This window comes from Cavia porcellus, unplaced genomic scaffold (genome assembly GCF_034190915.1).
Source record: "Cavia porcellus strain 051 isolate PalLab524CR breed Dunkin Hartley unplaced genomic scaffold, mCavPor4.1 scaffold_40, whole genome shotgun sequence".
NCBI classification, from domain to species: Eukaryota; Metazoa; Chordata; class Mammalia; order Rodentia; family Caviidae; genus Cavia; species Cavia porcellus.
The window spans coordinates 227,103-246,661 of record NW_026947523.1 but is presented as its reverse complement, the minus strand read 5'-3'; the positions used below and the strand labels follow the sequence as shown (position 1 = coordinate 246,661).

The 19,559-nt window shown below is 45.4% G+C and overlaps 1 protein-coding gene across 3 annotated transcripts; it reads right to left on the bottom strand.

Moving 5' to 3' along the window:
• Positions 1 to 1,263: 1,263 nt before the first annotated feature.
• On the bottom strand, positions 1,264 to 4,447 carry Arsa (arylsulfatase A). 3 transcript variants are annotated; one of them, XM_003461581.5, is made up of 9 exons: positions 4,270 to 4,447; positions 3,672 to 3,922; positions 3,257 to 3,497; positions 2,962 to 3,180; positions 2,703 to 2,872; positions 2,306 to 2,430; positions 2,100 to 2,227; positions 1,824 to 1,926; positions 1,264 to 1,717 (listed from the first exon to the last, which is right to left on the bottom strand). In XM_003461581.5, exons 2-9 carry the CDS (start codon positions 3,887 to 3,889, stop codon positions 1,398 to 1,400), a joined length of 1,524 nt encoding a protein of 507 aa, XP_003461629.1. In that variant the 5' UTR covers positions 3,890 to 3,922; positions 4,270 to 4,447; the 3' UTR covers positions 1,264 to 1,397. The 3 variants fall into 3 exon arrangements, with proteins under 3 accessions (XP_003461629.1, XP_023421254.1, XP_004999763.1); XM_023565486.2 differs by having other exon boundaries at positions 4,168 to 4,416; XM_004999706.4 differs by lacking the exon at positions 4,270 to 4,447 and adding an exon at positions 4,093 to 4,251.
• Positions 4,448 to 19,559: the final 15,112 nt, after the last annotated feature.

Sequence of the window (19,559 nt, the reverse complement as noted above, 5' to 3'; positions counted from 1 at the left end):
ATCATGCACCCACCACATACCCTATTCAAGTCTCATTCTAGCAAGGCTACTTTTAGCAGCAAGCAAAGGACACCACCCAGTGGCTCAGACAGGCAGGATTTACTTCATCACACTTGGTGTTCTGCAGCAGGCAGCTAGAGATCCTGGATTAGCAGCTGTACAATGTCCATCCAGGGCCAGTGACTTGGCCATAGCCAGGCTTTCATAGGGAGGAAAGCCCCAACCCTTTCACTACCAGGACCAAACATGGGGTTGTGACTGGCTTAGTCTGGTCACTTCCCTCCTGAATCAGGGACAAGCTGTATGTTGGAGGTAAAGTACCTCTACCCACCATTGAAAAATGTAAGGATCCATTAGTAAGGAAGACAATGGAGAGTTCACCATGTGGACGTTATCAGCACAGCCAGATGACACTGCACCCAAATGGCCAGTGCTGAGGGTCACCAGGTGTGTGACATGCCATCTGGTCATGTACTGACACCTGCATGTTAAGCTGTGCAATCACAGGCAGGTGGTCAGAAGAACCTTCTCTGCAGAGGAAGCCAATGATGGAGGCAGAACATTGAGGGGGGTCAGTCAGTCTGCCAAAACTGAAGGGAAATGAGGTGCCATGAGGCTCTGAGAGTAGGGCAGGGCACTAAAGAGAGTTTGGGTTTTAGTCTGATCATGACAGACCCTAACCAGATGTCCATAAGGCATCATTTTGTCTGCTGGGCAGAAAATGGCTAGTCCTAGATCAAAGGTAAAACCAGCAGACAGGATGTGTGTGCATAGACAAAATGTAGAGCTTGAGAGGGAAAGGGGCCTCAAGGACCTGATTCAGGCTTGCTAATTCGCTTAGGAGACAGCAGGGACCCCCTTTCCCTCCTTCCCACCCCCTGAAATGGGTGGCTCATTACCTGATCCAGACAGGCTACTGGTAAGGCCAGTTCCTGTGCCTCAGGGAATGCTTCTTCCAAGACAACCTTCCCAGGAGCTCAGCATCTTCATTGGCCTCTGGTCACTATGCTTTCCTTCCCCTTGCTCCTGCACTTACTGATCCTGTGTGGATCTTTCCAGACTTCAGGCAAACGTGCACGAACTGACATGGATCATCAGTTTGGGGCAGCCAGGAGGCAGGACCCCTGGACTCAAACTTCCTCCTGGCTGAATGGCCTCTGACAAGTCCCTGAACTCCCCCAGTGCCTTGTTTTCTTCACTTGTAACACAGAGGTGCAGCACTGACCTCAAACACACAGCAAGGACTACATGAATTACCACACCTTTACAAGTCTCAACTGGTGTAATTACAGTATCAGTACAAACTATCTCTATACATCTGTACCCCACCCTTCACAGTGCCCAACCTTGATCTGCCCAGGGCCGGGGCCTTGGAAAATCCCCCCTGGATGTGGCATTCAGACAAGAGCATCTGGGCAGTGGCAGCAGGCTGGGTAAGGGGTACAGCTGGGCTTACAGCAGATTTGCAGGCCAGGGTCATCACCCAGGGCCATTTGGCTGGGGCCGAAGGTCATGGCTGCATCAAACTGGACCTTTAGTAGCTGAAGGTGCTTCATTGCTCTTAGAGCCTCTGGGGTGACCTCAGCCTCTCTCTCCAGAAGGTTGTAGTTCTCACCAGGGTCCTCAGATAGGTCATAGAGCAGTGGGGGATCATGAGCAGTCAGAGGGTTGGCAGCATGGCAGGCAGGGTCTGGGGTGGTATCACTGAGCGTAGAGCCTGGGGAGGGGTCAGGTGTGTGCACAAGGCAAGAGCTGAGGATAGGGTCTGGGAGCTACTGAGGGTCAGCGGGGCTAGGGTGGGGCAGCCAGGAAGAGGAAATTACCCTGGGTGAAGAAGTGAGCCTTATACTTCCCACTCCGCACAGCAAAGACCCCATGGATCTCATCTGGGAAGGCCGGGTAGAAGAAGAGAGACTCTCGAGGGCTCTAAGGGCAGAATCAGGGTCATGGGATGGGAAGGGCCTTGGCTGTACTTTCTTTGGCCCACCCAGGCACACCCTGAATGTCATTCATCAAAGGAGATGTGAGACACAGACACCTCAGGCACTGCCGCCTTCACCCCAGAAGGACAATTTGGACTGAGGAGTCACTAGCCCTACCTTGCCTGAGGACATCAGCACAGAACTGATGTCCATACCATCCAAGGTGACATTGGGCAAGGAGGCCCCGCTCAGGGCTGCCAGAGTGGGAAGCAGGTCCAGGGAGCTAGCCAGCTCATGAGTTACACCTGGGGCCAAAGGACTGTTTGTTACACCGCTTTGCCAGCGAAGTTGAAGAGGCAGAGCCAGGAGTTCTTGAGACTGACCTGGAGTGATGTGGCCTGGCCAGAAGGCCACAGCAGGTTCTCGGACACCACCCTCAAAGGTCGTCCCTTTCCCACATCTCAGGAGGCCAGAGTTGCCGCCACGGGACATACGCATAGTCTCGGGTCTGGGACATACAAGAAAGTCATCAGCAACAAAGCCCAGGGCCCTCGATTCCCTTTTGGTGAATCAAAGCTATATACATCTGAGTTACTTGCCCTGAAATGGCCAGTGCATGCCTGTTCCCTTTGGCTTACCAAGACCACCCCTTCTGTGCACTTGTGGCCCCGAGATCTAGAGATTACTTAGGGACAGAATCTCCGCAGACTCCTTCATTCCGCACCATGAGGGAGCTAGCCTCTGTCTAGGCAATGAGTGTACCCTGCCTGGTTAGCATACCCGTTATCAGAAGTGAAGATGACCAGTGTGTCTCTAAGCAGCCCCAGGTCCCTCAGGGCAAGCATCAAGGCCCCCACGGCTGCATCCAGCTCCATCAGGGAGTCCCCAAATGGCCCTCGGCCGGAGCGCCCCACGAAGCTCTGCCCACTGAACTGAGGGTAGTGGGTGTGCTGGAGGCAAAAACAGGAGTCAGCCTTGGGGAGCAGTCACAGGGAAGTAGGAGGGGGCCAGTGGGGAGGGCAGAACTGTGGCTACTCACGTGGGAGGCATAGTACAGGAAGAATGGACGACCCTGGCGCTGGGCATCAGTCATGAGGTCTCGGGCAAAAGCCACATATCGAGCCTCTAGTCCAGGCAGCCAGGGAGGCTGGGCCTCTATGGTTAGATTGGCCAACAATGGGATGGGAACCTCATCCTGGTCACAGGTGCCATCACAGGAGGTGGCTGGTGGGAAGCATGTCAGGTTCTGGCAGGGGCCCTGGAGGAACACCTTTAGTGAGGGGTTTGGGCTGTGGGGTGGTCTGTGGGGGACTGATGGCACTTTTGGCTCATACCTGGTCGTGGGAATACGGGATACCCAGGAATCGATGGAAGCCATGGTGGGGGGGCAAAAAGGCCCCCCCTGGCCCCACCCCAAGATGCCACTTGCCAGCCATCCCTGTAAGGTATCCATGGGAAGCTAGGACCTCAGCCAGGGTCACCTCCTCCAGGGGCAGCCCTCCCTTAGATTTGGGTCCCAGAACTCCAGGGTACATGCCCATCCGCACAGGAAGCCGGCCAGTCAGGAGGGCAGCCCTGTAGGGACAAGTCAGGTTATGAATCCAAAGAAAATGAGCATGGAAAAGGAGAAAGGGGAAGGAGAATCAGGGACTTCCCCAAAGAGGTAGCGCCCTTCTCCCACACTACAGTCCTGAGTGAGAGGAAGTGGATAGGCAGGGTTGAGGATGTGAGTGAGGGTTCCCCTCTTACCGGGAGGGCGTGCAAAGAGACACAGGCACATAGAAGTCTGTGAACCGCAGGCCCCCTGCAGCCAGCTGGTCCAGGTTGGGGGTGGTAGAACTGGGGTGCCCATAGGAACCCAGGTCCCCATAGCCCAGGTCATCAGCAAAGATCAGCACAATGTTCGGTGGGCTGGTAGTGGCCAGGCCTGCAGCCCAGGCTAGACAGAGGGCCCAGAGTGCCTCCATGGAACAGAACAGACAGGCCTGCTTCCAGAGAACCTTAGGGAGGAAGATAAACTGGCTCCGTCAGGCTCTCCCTTCTTCAGAGACCCAGAGCCTAAATCTCTGACCCTGATCCTTCCCTCCCCTGAGAACCTATCCCCTCCCCTCCCCACTCCGGAGACCTCGGACCCTGGCCCTCCCTTCCCGAGACCCCTGGGCCCCAGCACTCCTCTGAGTCCGACGGCTGCTTCTCGAAGCGCCACAACGAGCCTGCAAGCACCGAGGCCCGCTGTGTCAGACACCTAAAAGGACCAGGACCCTGAAGGTTCCCGCGCGGGGATCTGGCCGCAGTCGCCCTGGTGTGTGGTTCACTCTCGGGGTCTGGGCAGTCACAAGACACTGACCCGTGGGCTCGGGCGCAGCGGAACTAGGGCGGTCTGAGGCGACGAGGGCAGGCGCGGACGTAGGCAGCGGTGGCCCACAGGCCCTTCCGGTTCGGTCAGGCGGTAAGTACACCGCCGCAAACGCTCAGCTGCTCGAGACCGGCTGGGGGGCGGGGCGGGGAGGGGGCGGGGTCTGCGGGAGGGCGGAGCCTGGCGGGCGAACGTGGAGGCGGGGCCCGTCGCTGTGAGCGAATCGGGGCGCGGCAAGGCGGGATGGACTATTACGTCAGCTCTGCGTCTTTTCCTGCTCTGGCGGACTTCGGATACCTTCACCACAGCTGCAACGCGGGCGAAAGTCGCCTGTCGGTGGCAGTGCACGCCGCAGTTCGTGTTCCTTGCCCAGGGGGCGTGTAGGGTCCCCTTGGGCTCGACCTTCCCGCGAGAGGGGCAGTTTGGGCTCTGGGGCCTTGAAGAGGCCTGGGTGCTGAGAGTGTTACAGTGTCCCGAGAGCGAGTAAAAGGAGGGGAGAGCCATGGGGTCTCCAGCTGCAGGTGCTTTTTGTGAAACACGAGATAGCAAAGTGCTCCTGCCTTGGGTAGCTCCCCCAGGACACGTCACCCTAGGGTGGCCGTCCTCCAGGCATCTCCTCTGGACCTCAATGAGCGAGATCCGAGTACCCGCGAGAGGAGGATTTTTCTCTAGTCAACTCTCGTGCTGGGGAAGGTGGACAGGTCCCTGGGACGGCGTTGGGACCGGGATAGGGACTAGTACTCAATTCTTACTGAGGCCGTGTCTGGCTGAAGAGCCAGCATGTTCCAGATGAAACGTGAAAGGTTCGAGTCTGGTAGCGGTGGGGGAGAAAGTTTGAAGATCAGGGATGCTCGGGAGGGAATGGGAAAAACGCTATACCGAGGCTGTTGGTGACCTCCTGCTCTAAGGGTGTAGGGCCAGTCACCAGGCTGCAGTCCTCTTGCTGTCACGTTCCAGTGTTCCTGGGCCTGTGTAGGCGTTGGGTCCTGCTGGTTCTTCTATCGAACCAGGTCCCAGAGCTCTATGGTCCCAAAATCTTTGAACCTGTAATTGGAGCTCTCACAGCTGGTCGGCGCTGTGAATTGGAGTTTAAAAGGAATCAACGAAAAGCATTTTCTTTTTCAACTGCAAATTGGGAACCCCAGTACCTGCCTATTATTCTTGGGAGAGCCCTGGTTTGTGAAGTTGTGCAAATGGTGGCACTTAACCCAAGTTCTGGAGGCAGCTCAGGTGTGTGCTAATGTGATGGTAACCTCGGCCCATCCCTGACCTCAGTCCTGGGCGGGAGAAGGGAGCTGAGTGTGCCTGTGCTGCTAGCTAGGTGTGTTCAAAGCCAAACTCTGCAGGCTGTGCTTTATTCTGGAGATGTGAGTTCTTTTTCTGCATCGACAGAGCCCCAAACGGAGGCAGCCCGCTGGGGTTCAGGAAGTGGCTTTGGATTCCTGAAGGATGCTAATTTGGGACAAACGCCCACAGTAGGAAGAGGGGCTTTGCAATGAGCGCCAGGTCTCTTCTTTCTGCACCTTGGACAAGGGATAGGAAAGGCTTCTGCATGGGGAGGTTGAAGCGGTTGAGCTGCATCACTGGGAACATTTGCCTTGGTGAAGGAATTCTGCAGCAGCTGCCTGGAGCCAGATGACTTCCTCCCACTTTCCTGGGCCTGCTCCACAACATTGTCGTCAATGTGTAGGTGCTGTGATGGGTGGTGCTGGGCAGGGCCAACAGGGCTGTTCTCCTAAAGGAGGGAGCATTTATTCTGAAAACTGAAGGCTGAGGTGTGGTGAGGATTATCCCATGCTGACAAGGTGGAGAGATGATTAGACTGTGGAGCCACTGAAAGCACCTGTTTTGCAGAGGTCAAGTTTTGTTACAACTCAAAAGGAAAGTTTGTGAGAGATCCTTTCAAAGATTTACTCAGGGAAGGATCCAGGAACACACCTGTCAGGTCCAAGTACACACCTATAATCCTAGTACTGTGGGAGGCTGAAGCAGGCTTCCAAATTTGAGGCCAGTTTGATCAGTTTAGCATTTTAGCAAGACCCTATTTCAAGCTACACAGTAAAGAACTGGGGATGTAGCTCAATGCAAAGGCCCTGGGTTCACTCTCCAGTTTAAAAACAAAAAATTGCTGTCAGACCAGAAACAGAAATAACCTCTGGTTAGAGATCATTTTACCTGTAAATTACAATGATCTGGGCAGGTGACAAGACTAAGTCATACCATTCACAAAATTACAGAAAATGCTCATAGTTTATCAGGTGTTCACCAATCAGGTTCCTTTCTAGTGCTTTTAGTGCTAGACAGCTGAGGAGGAGGACCACCTGAAGCAAACCCAGGCCCCAAAGTTGCTGTGGGCAACAGACATTAGATTTGGCATCCACAGCAGCCAGGAACCCCTAGAATAGAGCCCAGTGTAGGTCTGGCTAAAGTGAGCTGAGAGTCAGCTACCACTGGACAGGCTCAAGGGCCTGAGGAATGCAGTGGCTATAAGCTGAACCCATGTCTATGTCACAGTCCAGTCTTCCAAGATAGGACAAGGGCAATTTAAAATAAGTCTGGGAAGAGACATCTTGTTCACCAAAAGAATTGCACTAATTTTTCTTAGCAAAGAAAAATCTTCCTTAGCAAAGTCCTGATGAATGGTCACTGGATTTAGTAAGATGTTCCTAAATCGGGTAGATTGATCCACAGGTTTTGGGCTGGAGGGCAAGTGGAATACCTGGAAAGAGGCTGTTTGTGCTGTGGTAATTAAAGCGGGTTTATAAAGCTCATGGGAACAAAGATGAAATATTAGAAATACTTTGGTTAATGGAGAAAAAGCATCCAAAGCCTGATGAAACAAGAGGATATTGTGTTTCATCTGCTCTGCTGTCACATAGCTATTCAAGATAGGGCCAGAAGATCCCCTCACCACTACCTACAGGGATATACTCTGGAAGCAGAGGGCAGCAATACCATGCAACAGAACCTGGGGAAGTGGGGGGCCAGGGATAAAGGGGCCATGCCACCAGGAAGCAGGGTAAAAAAGAGTCTGGGACCAGAGGCCACATGAGCAGCCAGTAATGAGGCCACTGCAATGGGCAGTAGAGCAGTGTGGCCTCAGAGAGCTCTGATTTACTGGCCATATGCTCATGCTGTAGGACAAAGCAGAGGGCAGCAAAGGGGTGGGTGGGAGTGGTGGAAAACCCCCGAGCCTCAGAAACATGTCCTGGACTTGGTCACAGCACGGGGGAATTGAAGTTCTTGCAATTCCTGGATGTGAGTCATTCATCCTCAGATCCGGAGACTTCTACTGAAGGACAGACCTAGAGGAAACATCCAGGGCCACACCAACTCTTCTTTCAGCCTCTCCTGAGGGAACACGTGGCCTTTGCCAGGATCCTGTTACCTGGGGAGGGGCCACCTCAGGCTCAGTGGTGGTGGGGCACTGATACCGAACTGTTGCCACCTGCCAGACCCTAGGATGGCCCCGCCGCACAATCCCTCTCCCAGTGAACACAGTGGGCATGTGGCTCCTGGGTTAGCTTTCTGGTTCTTTAGCATATTGTTTGAATAGATAATTTCAAGCTGCTGGCATAGTGTCTGCTGACTCAGGCAAGGGTTTAGGATGTGGGAGAAGTCAACAGAGATCTCTGGAACTCCCCTCCTGTACCAGCTGCAGAAACACCAGCTACTTTGATGGATAAAATTCCCAAATCTAAGTGGCTTAACAAATCCAGTTTGCACATGGGTAGGGATGGGTGTGTGAGTGGGGTGGGGAGTTCCCGCCACTTTATATAGTTATTTAAAAACCTAGGCTAAAGAGACCATTGCCATTTTAACATGAAGATTTAATGGCTTCTTAGAGCTCCATAGCTGGCCAGTAGAAAGATGAAGAGGGAATATGTAGGAATGAGCAGCACATTTCTGGGGAGCTGTTTTATTATTTTTTTTCTTTTTTTGCCAAGACCTTTACATCCAAAGGGGGGCTGTTTTAGAAACAGGGTATATCACCCCTACCCCAATGAACTCCTGCCTAGATGCAGAAGGCTGGGATAGCTAGTCCTTGGTCAAGTGTTATGCTCCATCTGCAGATCTGCTTTCTGATTCTTCTGTTTTCTGACTTTGACACAGAGTAACTCCCCAGGCAGCCAGTTTTAGGTGTTGTTTTGGGAAGAATGTATTTCTAGAAGGTCAAAGTGCACACTCATCTTCAGTTCTTCCAGTAAGTCGGTAGGTACTCATATTGTGTGTGCATCCTTTGCTGTTCAAACTAGTCACATGTGGGTCTGTAATGTATACCAGAACCCTTGTTTTTTACAATGGTAAGGCATGGAGGCACTGAGAAGCCAGGATAAGAGGGATCACTTGGGAAACAGATGGATGAGCATGGTGTTCAGGCCTTTACCCCCAGCTACTTGGGGGACTAAGGCAGGAGGATCACAAGTTCAAGGCCAGGCCTGGCAATTTAACAAAATACTGTTTGAAAAGGGGCTGAGAATGTAGCACGGTGGTAGAGTGCTTAAGGCAGCATGTGGGGAGCTCTGAGTTCAATCCTTAGCACTGAAAAGAAAAGAAACAAACTTTCTTTGGCCAGGAGTGGTAGGTAGCACATGCCTGGACTCTCACAGCACTTGGCAGGTAGGGGCAGGAGACTTGTGAGTTTGTGGCTAGCCCAAACTACATAGTGAGACCCTGTCTCAAAACCAAACAACTCCCTCCCCGCAAAAAAAAAAAAAAAAAACCCAACAATAAAAAACCGAAAACAACCAACCAAACAAAGAACCTTGGGGGTAAGAAGGCAACCTGTGATCCAGATGCCATGATTGGACATGGCTGACAAAGTGGGACCCATTTGGTCAGAGCTGTGTCCTAGAAAGCACAGAAAAGAGGATCACAAGTGTAGCCTGGGCTACACAATGAGATTGTGTCTCAAAAATATAAATAAGCACACTTGTCCTTCTGTTTATGCATTAATTTATTATCCTTTCAGTGAATAATCATTAAGAATTGACATGTGCTAAGTGGTATGACTGAATAAGAAAGCAGATTTCCAACAATATAAAAAACCTATTGTATAATGTCTAGAAATGCTGATTAAAATACTACGAATATTCTTTCATATGCATAGCTAAGCATGAAAGAAAACAAGAGCATATATCCCCAGAGACACAAAATAAAGAAGAAATTGAAGCAGTAAATGAATATGAAATCTGGAACATTCTTAGTACTTGGAAATTTTTTTTTGTCTTTTTGAGACAGGGTCTCACTATGCAGTTCAGGCTGGCCTTGAGCTCACTTTGTAGCCCAGGCTAGTCTTGAACTTGGTACCGGGGATTGAACTCATGACTACCTGCTTGCAAGGCAGGCGCTTATGCCACTGAGCTAAATCCCCAGCCCCAATGCCTTGGGTTTTAATGCTGCATTAGGAGGCAAGAGGTAAGGGCTTAGGAATGTGCCATATAAGAAGCTGGAAATAAGAACTTCATGTAAAATCAATACTTTTGAAGACCCATAATTAGAATGAAAGACTAGGAAAAAAAGTCACTTTTCAGGACAGCAATGATTTTGTAATGACTTCACAGTCCGATGGTAGTCAAATCTTCCCTGAAGATGTATAGATATCAACTTACCTTCAAGTGGATGTGGAGCTGAAATGTAAACTACCTGGTTGTTTGAACATGAGCTGAGGTAGTGGGATGCAACATGGGAGCACTTGGCAGGAGCAAAAGTGCTAATCACCTCTGGAGAAGTGCACGTTTAACTCACCTCCTCCTGGCTCAACAGATGACAATAAGCCATACATAAGATCACAGTTTTAAAACCACAAAACATGGAGGTATACTTAAAATGCTCACAGTGTGATAAATGATGCAATTGAAAACAGAAACATGCTGAGAGTTGTGGTGTACACCTGTAATCCCAGATACTTGAGAGGCTGAGGCAAGCGAATTGCAAATTTGAGAGCAGTTTGGGCTAATAGCAAGGCCCTAATGCACATGGTATATACACAAATGAACAGAAATTGAGAAACTATCAAAAAATAATAAAAGGAAAATGATAAGATTTTAAATTAACTTTAAAAGTAAAAAAAATAGAATTGATTTTTTCCCTTTTCTGCTCTAGAAAATATTTTTTCATCAGTCTTATTCTTGAGTAAATAAGGACTGTAATTCTGAATTAATGGTTATTTTTAACTCTGGACCTTCACTGTTGTTCTTGGTCTAATTATTTCTTTGGGAAATATTTAACTTTTCCTCCTCCTTCCCCTTCTCTCTCTCTTCTTTTTCCTTTGTTCTTTTTTCTGCTTCACTATGGGGCATTGATCCCAGGGGCACTCTACCACTAAGCTACATCCCCAACTTTTTATTTTTTAACACAGGTTGCCCACAGTGGCCTCCAACTTGTGATGCTTCTGCCTCAACCTCCTGAGTGCTAGGATCACAGGCATGGCCACCATGCCCAGCTTGACTGTTTTTAAATTGACAAGTGAAAGTTTTAAATATTTATCTTGTAAAACATGTTTTGAAGTATATATTCATGTGGAATGGTTAAATGAAGCTAGTCAGCATATGCATTGTCCCTCACTTTGTGGTGAGAGTGCTAACCTACTCTCAGCAATTTTCAAGTGTGTAATTTGTTGTCATTGCCTGTATCAGTATACAGCATGACAGAGCTCTTGGATTTAGTTATTTATGTAACTGAAATTCCTATATAACTAAAACTTTATAACCTTTGACTAACATCTCTCCAAATCCTCCTGATCCAGCCCCTGGTAATCACGGTTTTACTCTCTACTTCTATGAGTTCAGCTTTTTAAGATTATAGTAATAAGTGAGACCATGTGGTATTTGCTCTTTTGTGCCTGGCTTATTTTACCTAAGTTAATAGGTCCATGATAAATTTCCTTCTTTTTACGGGCTGAATAGTATTCTATTTTGTATATATACACCACATTTTCTTTATTCATCTGTTTGCTGGTGGACACTTAGGTTGATTCACTTAGCCATATCTTGGCTAGTGGCAATCATGAAAAATTGAAATTTATTTATTTTTATTTTTATTTTTGTCTTTTTGAGACAGGGTCTCGCTAAGCAGTTCAGGCTGGCCTTGAGCTCACTTTGTAGCCCAGGCTGGTCTCCAACTGGCAAAGATCCTCCTGCCTCAGCCTCCCGAGTGCTGGGATTACAGGCATGAGCCACCACATGCCCGGCAGAAAAATTGAAATTTCAATGGATAGCTTCAATAGCATATTACTTTTTTTTTTTTAATTTTAATCGGTACCGGGGATCGAACTCACGACCACCTGCTTTCAAGGCAGGTGCTTATGCTGCTGAGCTAAATCCCCAGCCTCTCCATAGCATATTAGACACAGCTAAAAAAAATTATTAAACTGGGTGTGGTGGTGCACACCTATAATCCTAGCATTTGGGAGGCTGAGGCATGAGGATCACTATGAGTTCAAGGCCAGCCTGAATTACACAGCAAGACCTTGTCTCAAAACAAAACAAAACAAGACTACAAAAAAAAAAAACCCCTAAAAAATTATAAAAGTAGCAAAGGGTTCTGAAGAAGTAATGCTGAATATATATTCAGACAGAATATTCAGAATATATAAAGACAGACCAGGAAATAAGATCATGTTACAGAAGTTAAAATGAAAGAGGAGGGGCTGGGGATTTAGCTCGGCAGCATAAATGCCTGCTTGGCAAACATGAGGTCCTGAGTTTGATCCCTAGTGCCCTCCCCAAGGTCTATTTGTTTAAAATTTTTAAAGTAATTTTTTAACTTCACACTTTCAATATTTCATTAAGAACATCCGTAATGGTATGGAGCCATCATCACTATCCATTTCTAGAACTTTTTCGTCATTACCGATTAAACTGAACCCACTAAACATAACTTCTTGTTCTCTTAGCTCCATCGTCCCCTTAGTAGGCTGTCTCTATGAATTTGCCTGTTCTAGATACTTCACATAAATGGGATTATATAATATTTGGTTTTATTTCACTTTACACAATGTTTTCAAAATTCATCCATGAGGTCAGGCAATGTTCTTTTCCTGAAGCACAGTCCTTCTCTGTTGCCCATTCTGGTCTTGAACTGCTAGAGTCCGATGATCCTCCTGCTGAGTAACTGGGACCATGTTTACGTGCTTCTACACCCAGCTCTAGGTCCAGCATGCATGCATTTACTTAAATTTTTGAGATAGGATCTTACTATGTAGGCCAGGGTGGCCTTCAACTATTGGTGATCCTCCTGTTTTAGTCTCCCAAATGCGGAGATCACAGGCATAGGCTACCATATTCAGCGTTTAAAAGAAATTCATTTTATAATAGAGACCTAGAAACTGGGTCCACAGATGGTTAACTAAAAGCAGAATAATAAAGTGTAGTATTTTTGCATTCATTTCATGTATCTTCCTTATTAATTAAAAACTCAGGTCAGATCCCTGCTCAGTCTTTCTAGAGATATGTTAATGAAGGAGTATCTGTTACCAGGTTTATTAGCTTTAAATTTACCCAGTCTATCTCACCTGCCTTCAAGATCCAGGGCACTGAGATGAGCAACAAAAATAACCTTTGGGATTTGGAGGGCCATCCAATTGCCAGCTTTCATAACATCTAGTTCTAGACCCCCCAGGGTGACATCTGGCAGTCTCCAGTCATTATCCTAAACCTGTAGCTACCTTGGATTCTAGGAAAAGTGGTGTCTCAAGGAGCAGTCCAGTATTAGGTGGCCCTAAGTGGGAGCAATTACCACATGATGGGAACTCAGGCTGCCCCCCAAAGGAGAGTCCACAAGCCATGATGACTCTCCTAGAACTAACCATGAGATACTGATCAATCAGACTATGATTTGACTAGGATTTCTGATACTGCCAGGTATGCAAGCCCTCAGCTCTGCAAATCCCCAAAACTTTTCTTTGTTTCCATTTTCTGTAAAACACTAAAGCGCTCCTCAGCCCCTGAAAGACAAATGTTGAACCTCTATCTGTGTTTCCCAGCATGGCCATGCTGATCAAAGTTACTGTCCTGCCCTTCACCACTATTCATCTCTTTGCTAGTATGACGAATGGTAGCCACACCTGGTCTGTTGGGACTTCCTAAGCTGGGGCTTTGGCTTTAAAACTCCAGCAGCAGTCTGCAGGGATGTAACTCAGTGGTAGAGCACTTGTGTAGCATGTGCAAGTCTGACACCTAGGGTTGAAAACAGTCTGAAAGAATGTCATCTGTAGTACAGAAAAATAATGATTGTGTGTGTGTGTGGCAAAGTTAGACTCAAGATGACAACAGAATAGTATATTAGCAAATTAAAAATGTGGAGGGCAAACAACTTAATTCAGAATTGTATATGGAGTGTGGCAGATCGCTAGCTGCTTATTCCGATATCCGTCTGTCTTCCTTATTAACAGGACCCTGATTTTGCAGAGGGTATCACGTGCAAGCTAAGAACTAAATGTCTGGCCTCACTTGCAGTCAGACCCAGCCAGATCCGTCCAATGAGACAAATGCAGAGTCACTAGGTAGGGTTTCAAAAAAGTTCCTTAACAGAGATAGAATGCATTCATGGTTAAAAACTATAGCTAGGACTGGAAGGGAGCCTTGTGAACCTGATAACAGGAGTCTTCTTAAAAAAGAAAACACTTCAGTTAATATCATACCAAAAAGTGAAATATTAAACATTTCTTCCTTATGACAGCAAAGCAAGGACACCTGCCTATACCACTTCTGTACGACATGACACTGGAAGTCTAGCCATTGAAATAAGGCAACAAAAAGAAATAAGCATGAAAATTTGAAAGAAGGTAGCTTTGCTGGGCATGGTAGCACACACACCTGTAGTCCCGGAACCTGAGAGGCTGAGACAGGAGGGTCATCATGAGTTTGAGGCTAACCTCAGCTACAAAGTTTAAGGTCAGCCTAAAGTGCTTAGTGAGAACTTGTCTCAAAAAAACAAAACAAAAACAAAAGGAGGTAGCATAACTTTATTTGCTGATGATGTGATTGTTTACATAGAAAATCCTAAGGATTCTATAAAAAGTAAAGGAACTCAGCTTTTTTTTTTGAGACATGTTTTGCTGTACAGTCCAGGCTGACCTTGAGCTTACTATATAGCCCCTAGGCTGGCAAGCATGTGGTGATCATTTTGCCTCAGCCTCCTGAATGCTGGGATTACAGGTGTGTGCCACAACACCTGGCCAGCAATTTTTAAAAAGTCACAGGACACAAAATTTGTGTATAAAATCAGCTGTACCTCTCTGCTAGCAACAATTAGAAAAATTAAATTAAAAAATAAGGCTGGGTATGGTGGTACAGACCTGTAATCTCAGCACTCAAGGGACTAAGGCAGGAGGATGGCAAGTTTGAGGCCAGCCTAACCGCACAGGGAGTTCAAGACCTCCCTGGACTACAGAGGGAGAATTTGTCTCAGAAAAACAAAAACTAAAATAAAAAAAATTAAACACAATTTAAAAGCTCAAGCCAGGCATGGTAGTGCATATCTGTGATCTTCCAGAACTCTAGAATTTGAACCCAGCCTGGGCTACTTAGTGATTTAGTAAGACTGTCTCAAAATAAAATATAGAAAGGGCTAAGAATATAGCTCAGTGCTAAAGATCTAAATTCAATCTCCAGTAGCAAAAATAAAATAAAATAAAATAAAATAAAATAAATTCATCATAAATTTTAGAAATAAGTTTATCAAGATATATAAGAACTCTACAGTGAAAACAACTAAGGTATTCTGAGATAAAGAAGACCAGAATAAATGAGAGAATACAACATTCATAAATTAGGAGGTTCAGTATTGTTAAGATGTACATTCTGCATGTTTTTATACATTTAAAACCAATATCAATCAAGTTCACAGATAGTATTTTTTGGTAGAAATTTACAAGGTCATTCTAAAATTTACAGGGAAATGAAAATAACCCAGCCTGAGCAATAGCTTTAAAAAGAACATATTGAGTTCATACAGTACTATCTAATTTAAAAAAGTACTATAAAGTCTCAGAAATTAAATAGGGTGATATTGAAGAATATCTATAAATATAGAATAACAGAAAAGGAGAGAGAGGGAGAGAGAGAGAGAGAGAGAGAGAGAGAGAGAGAGAGAGAGAGAAAGAGAGAGAGAGAGAGAGAGAGAGAGAGAGAGAGAGAGAGAGCCCAGAAATAGACCATACATATGTGGTCAACTGATTTTCAACAAAGGCGCAAAGGCATTTTGGTGTCAAAGGAAAGTGTTTTCAAAAATTGTGCCGAGAAGTGCCTAGAATAGTCAGATACATAGAGACAGAAAGTAGAACAGTGGTCATAAGAGGGTAGAGGAAAGGGAATGGGAAATGATTATCTAGTAGGTGGCTCCAGGGCCTTTTGACAATGGGCAGGCAGGGTTTTTCTTACTTCCCTCCAGTCTGTCCCAAAGGAAACTCATTCCAAATACTTTTTTTGCTCTGAAGTCCTAGAAAGAAAATAGAATTCTGGCTCAGACTGGAGTCCCTTGTAACCTCAGGTCTTTAACGTGATCACTTTCAAATTTAAAAAGATCCCAGTGGAAATATTTTTACTATGCTGGTGATCTACAAAATATCTGAATTCAATGCTTTTTGTTTTTGTGTCTTTATTCTGGCTTTATTTTTGTAATATACAACACCCAATTTTGTAAGAGGGGGTAGTAAGTGGTTTTTGTACAAAAAATTGTTAAGATCTATCATTAATCATCATTGGGTGTGGTGGCTCAGGCTTGTCATCACAGCACTTGGAAGGCTAAGGCAGGAGGATTGCTGCCAGTTTGAGGTTGGCCTTGGCTACAAAACGAGTTCAAGGCCAGCCTGAACTGAATAGTGCAACTCTGTCTCAAAAAGACAAAACAAAAACAAAAACAAAAACCCTCAAAAAACAAAACATAACCCCAAAGCATGTATGATTAATCACAATAAACACACTATTACAGTAGGAAATGGTCAGACTGAGTTTTTTACATAATCTTGCCTTGTCTACTGTTTATTAACACAGCAAAGACTGAAAAAGCAGAAGAGATAAAAGGAAAATGAAAGAGATATATGGGGATAATACTTATGCAAATAGCTATTAAGGGAACTTACAAAGAAAGTGTGAGCTAGCTAGTGGCAGCCATGTGGACTACCGGGAAGAGAAACAAGAAGCCGACCCCTTCCTGTGAGTCGTGGCAGTCACACACCATGGGGAGGAGATACAAGGAGTGCACCCCTTTCTGTGAGCGGGTAGCAGTTGCAGGCTGGGAGACAAGAACTTTCCATCCTGTAAGCAACCAACTGATCTGGAGAAACACAGGCTGGGATGATAGCTACTGAGGTAGAAAAAATAAATAAAAACTTAGTGCTTGCAGTGGTTGGCATCTGATTGACTTTGAAGCCCTAAGTCTTGTAGTCTAAGCATATATTTAGAGGATAACAATATGCAGTATAGGGTATTTAGCTCAGTGGCATAAGTGCCTGCCTGGAAAGCACAAGTTCATGAGCTCAATCCCTGACACAAAAAAACAAAAACAAAAACAAAACTCCCAAAACCAAAAAACAATATGCAGTATAGCAACTATGGGGGAATCTTCTTCTGAAGGTGGTAGCCATTGTTAATTCTCTATTATCTTCTTTTTTTTTATCGGTACCAGGGATCGAACTCACGACCGTCTCCTTGCAAGGCAGGTGCTTTAGCTGCTGAGTTAAATCCCCAGCCCCAACTCTCTATTATCTTGTTTTAAAGTTCTGTATTGTTTTCATTGTTTTGTTTTATTCTATTTGGTTTTATTTGATTTCATTATATCTGATGGCATGGGCAGCTATTTTAAAGATAACAAGATATATTATGGTAGTCATTGTTGATTTCCTATTATCTTGTTTTGAAGTCCTGTATCACTTTTTTTATTGGTTTTCTGTTCTGTTTGATTTTATTATGTCTAATGGTTTGGCAGCTATGTTGACAAGAGGCATTATGGTAGCCATTGTTGATTTCCTATTATCTTGTTTTGAAGTGCTGTATCACTTTCACTGTTTTGTTTTGATTGGCCTTATTGTTTTAATGTTTGATTTTATTCTTTTCAAAATTAAAAGAGAATTAAAGTGTGTTATGTACATATGTACATGTACCAACTCCCCATGATGAATGAAATCATTATATCCTGCAAACACATACTAATAAAAATAAAACTTATAAAAATTTAACGTTGACAAGAAAAAAAACTACATTAACTTTCCCTCCTAAAGCTATTAGTTTTTATTATAAAGATTCAAAATATATAAAACCAAAACTGGAAAAATTCTAAGGAGAAAGTTATAAAGCCACTACCATAACAAAAATTTTTTGTTTTCTTTCTTGAAACACAATGTCACTATGTAGCTCAGGCTGGCCTTGAACTCACAGTGATCCTCCTGCCTCAGTCTCCTGAATGCTAAGATTACCTGTGTGCCATAAGCTTTGTTTTGTGATAGGGTCTTGCTTTGAAACTCTTGGGCTCAAGAGATCCTGTTGCTTCAGCCATCTGAGTAGTTTGAGACTGCAGTCTGCATCAGAAAATTTAACTTTCTTATCTTAGTAATTTGTAAATCAAGCAGATAAAATGTAAGGTACAGAATATTTATTTGATCAACATAATAAGCTTATCTAGCAGAAACTGTATATGAGAATATATATCATATATATCTAAATTGCTCGATGCAAGGATACATATCCACATCTAAATAATTATGTAATGAGATCTTAAAAAATAGGCCGGGTACAAGGACAGTCTTCAAAAAAATCCCCAAAATAGTACTATTGCTCAGACTGTCTTTCATGACCATAATACAATAAAATAAAAAATCAGTAATGAATAGCCTACAAAAAACTTAAAAAATCAATACACTCTTTAGAAATTCCCAAGCACAAATATGTAATTGATATTAGAGAATCAGAACAAATTAAATTTAAAATACTACTCATTAACACTTAAGGAACATAACTCAAGTGGCACTTGGAAATGTGTAGCCTTGAATGCATGTGGAAAAGAATTTAAAAGGAGAAACACTAAAAATAAATAGTTAGAAAAAGAACCTATCCAAACCCAAAAGTAGAAAAATAAACATAATAGAATACAATGAAATAGATCTGTATTCCTAGAAAAAGAAAATTTAGATTCAAGATGAAATAGAATCTGAATGTATCTTTTAATATTACAGAACTAGAAACAATAAAAAAACTCACAAAAAATCTACCAGATGCAGACAGTTTCACAGTTAACCAAGCATTCTAGTTTCCTGCGTTACAGTCTGCTCTGACATCTTGGAGGTCTGAAGAGGGAAACCTGGGTGTGTGCTGGTGGGGTGCACACACCTGCAGTGTCAGCAGCTGAGAGGCTCAGGCCATCCTGAGATACACAGGGAGCCAGTGTAGACTACAAAATGAGATGCTGTCTCAACACACACACACACACACACACACACACACACACACACACACACACACACACACAGCTGAGAGTGTGAACTGGGGGTTAAGGTTTAAGTTTCAGCACTGACTTAATCGTCTAGCAAATCAACTGAACACAGATTGTTCTGTGGGGCTTGGACACAGCAGAACCAGACAGGAAGAATCATCCCCACAAGCAGTCTACCTTCTGGCAGAGGAAGGCAGAGGTTAAGCAAAAAGTCAAATACATGAATCTCAGAGTATATCAGAAGCTAACAGTGGAGTCAGAAGAGAGAATGAAGGTCACGGTAAGGGGTAGGGGGTCCACAGTGGGAGAGGTGTAGACTAGGAGGAAAGCAGTTAGGGGCAGGTCTGGGCACAGGACTCCATTTTCATGGAAAATGGGGGACAAGAGGGCTCAAAGAGTAGGTAATACAGGGCCATGCTGGCCCAGGGGACAGGCCTCTGTGGGGTGAAGAGCAGAAGGGCAGGGCTGGGAGCCATGGAGCCAATCAGAAGGCCTGAGGGTGGGCCTGTGAGTGGGAGATAGTAACTGGAGGTAGCCTGAGACCAGCAGGGATCCCTTGCTTGAGTTTTGGGGTGCCTTGGAGTGGATGCTGATGTAGAGACAGAAGTCACAGGTTAGGAGGCCTTGGCAATGGCCTTTAAGGGCAGCTAAGGGTGATGGGCTGGGATCTGTCAATGTGGGTTTGCCTCTGCTAGGCACAGCTCTGAGTGCTTCATCCATGTGTTCCCCAGACCTCAAGAGGCCTGTGTCTGGAAGTGTTGGTGCCAGGATAAATGGGAATGGTGAACACTTGGATTTTTCTTTCTTTCTTTTTTTTTTTTTTGAGACAGGGTTTCCCTATGCCTTTCAGG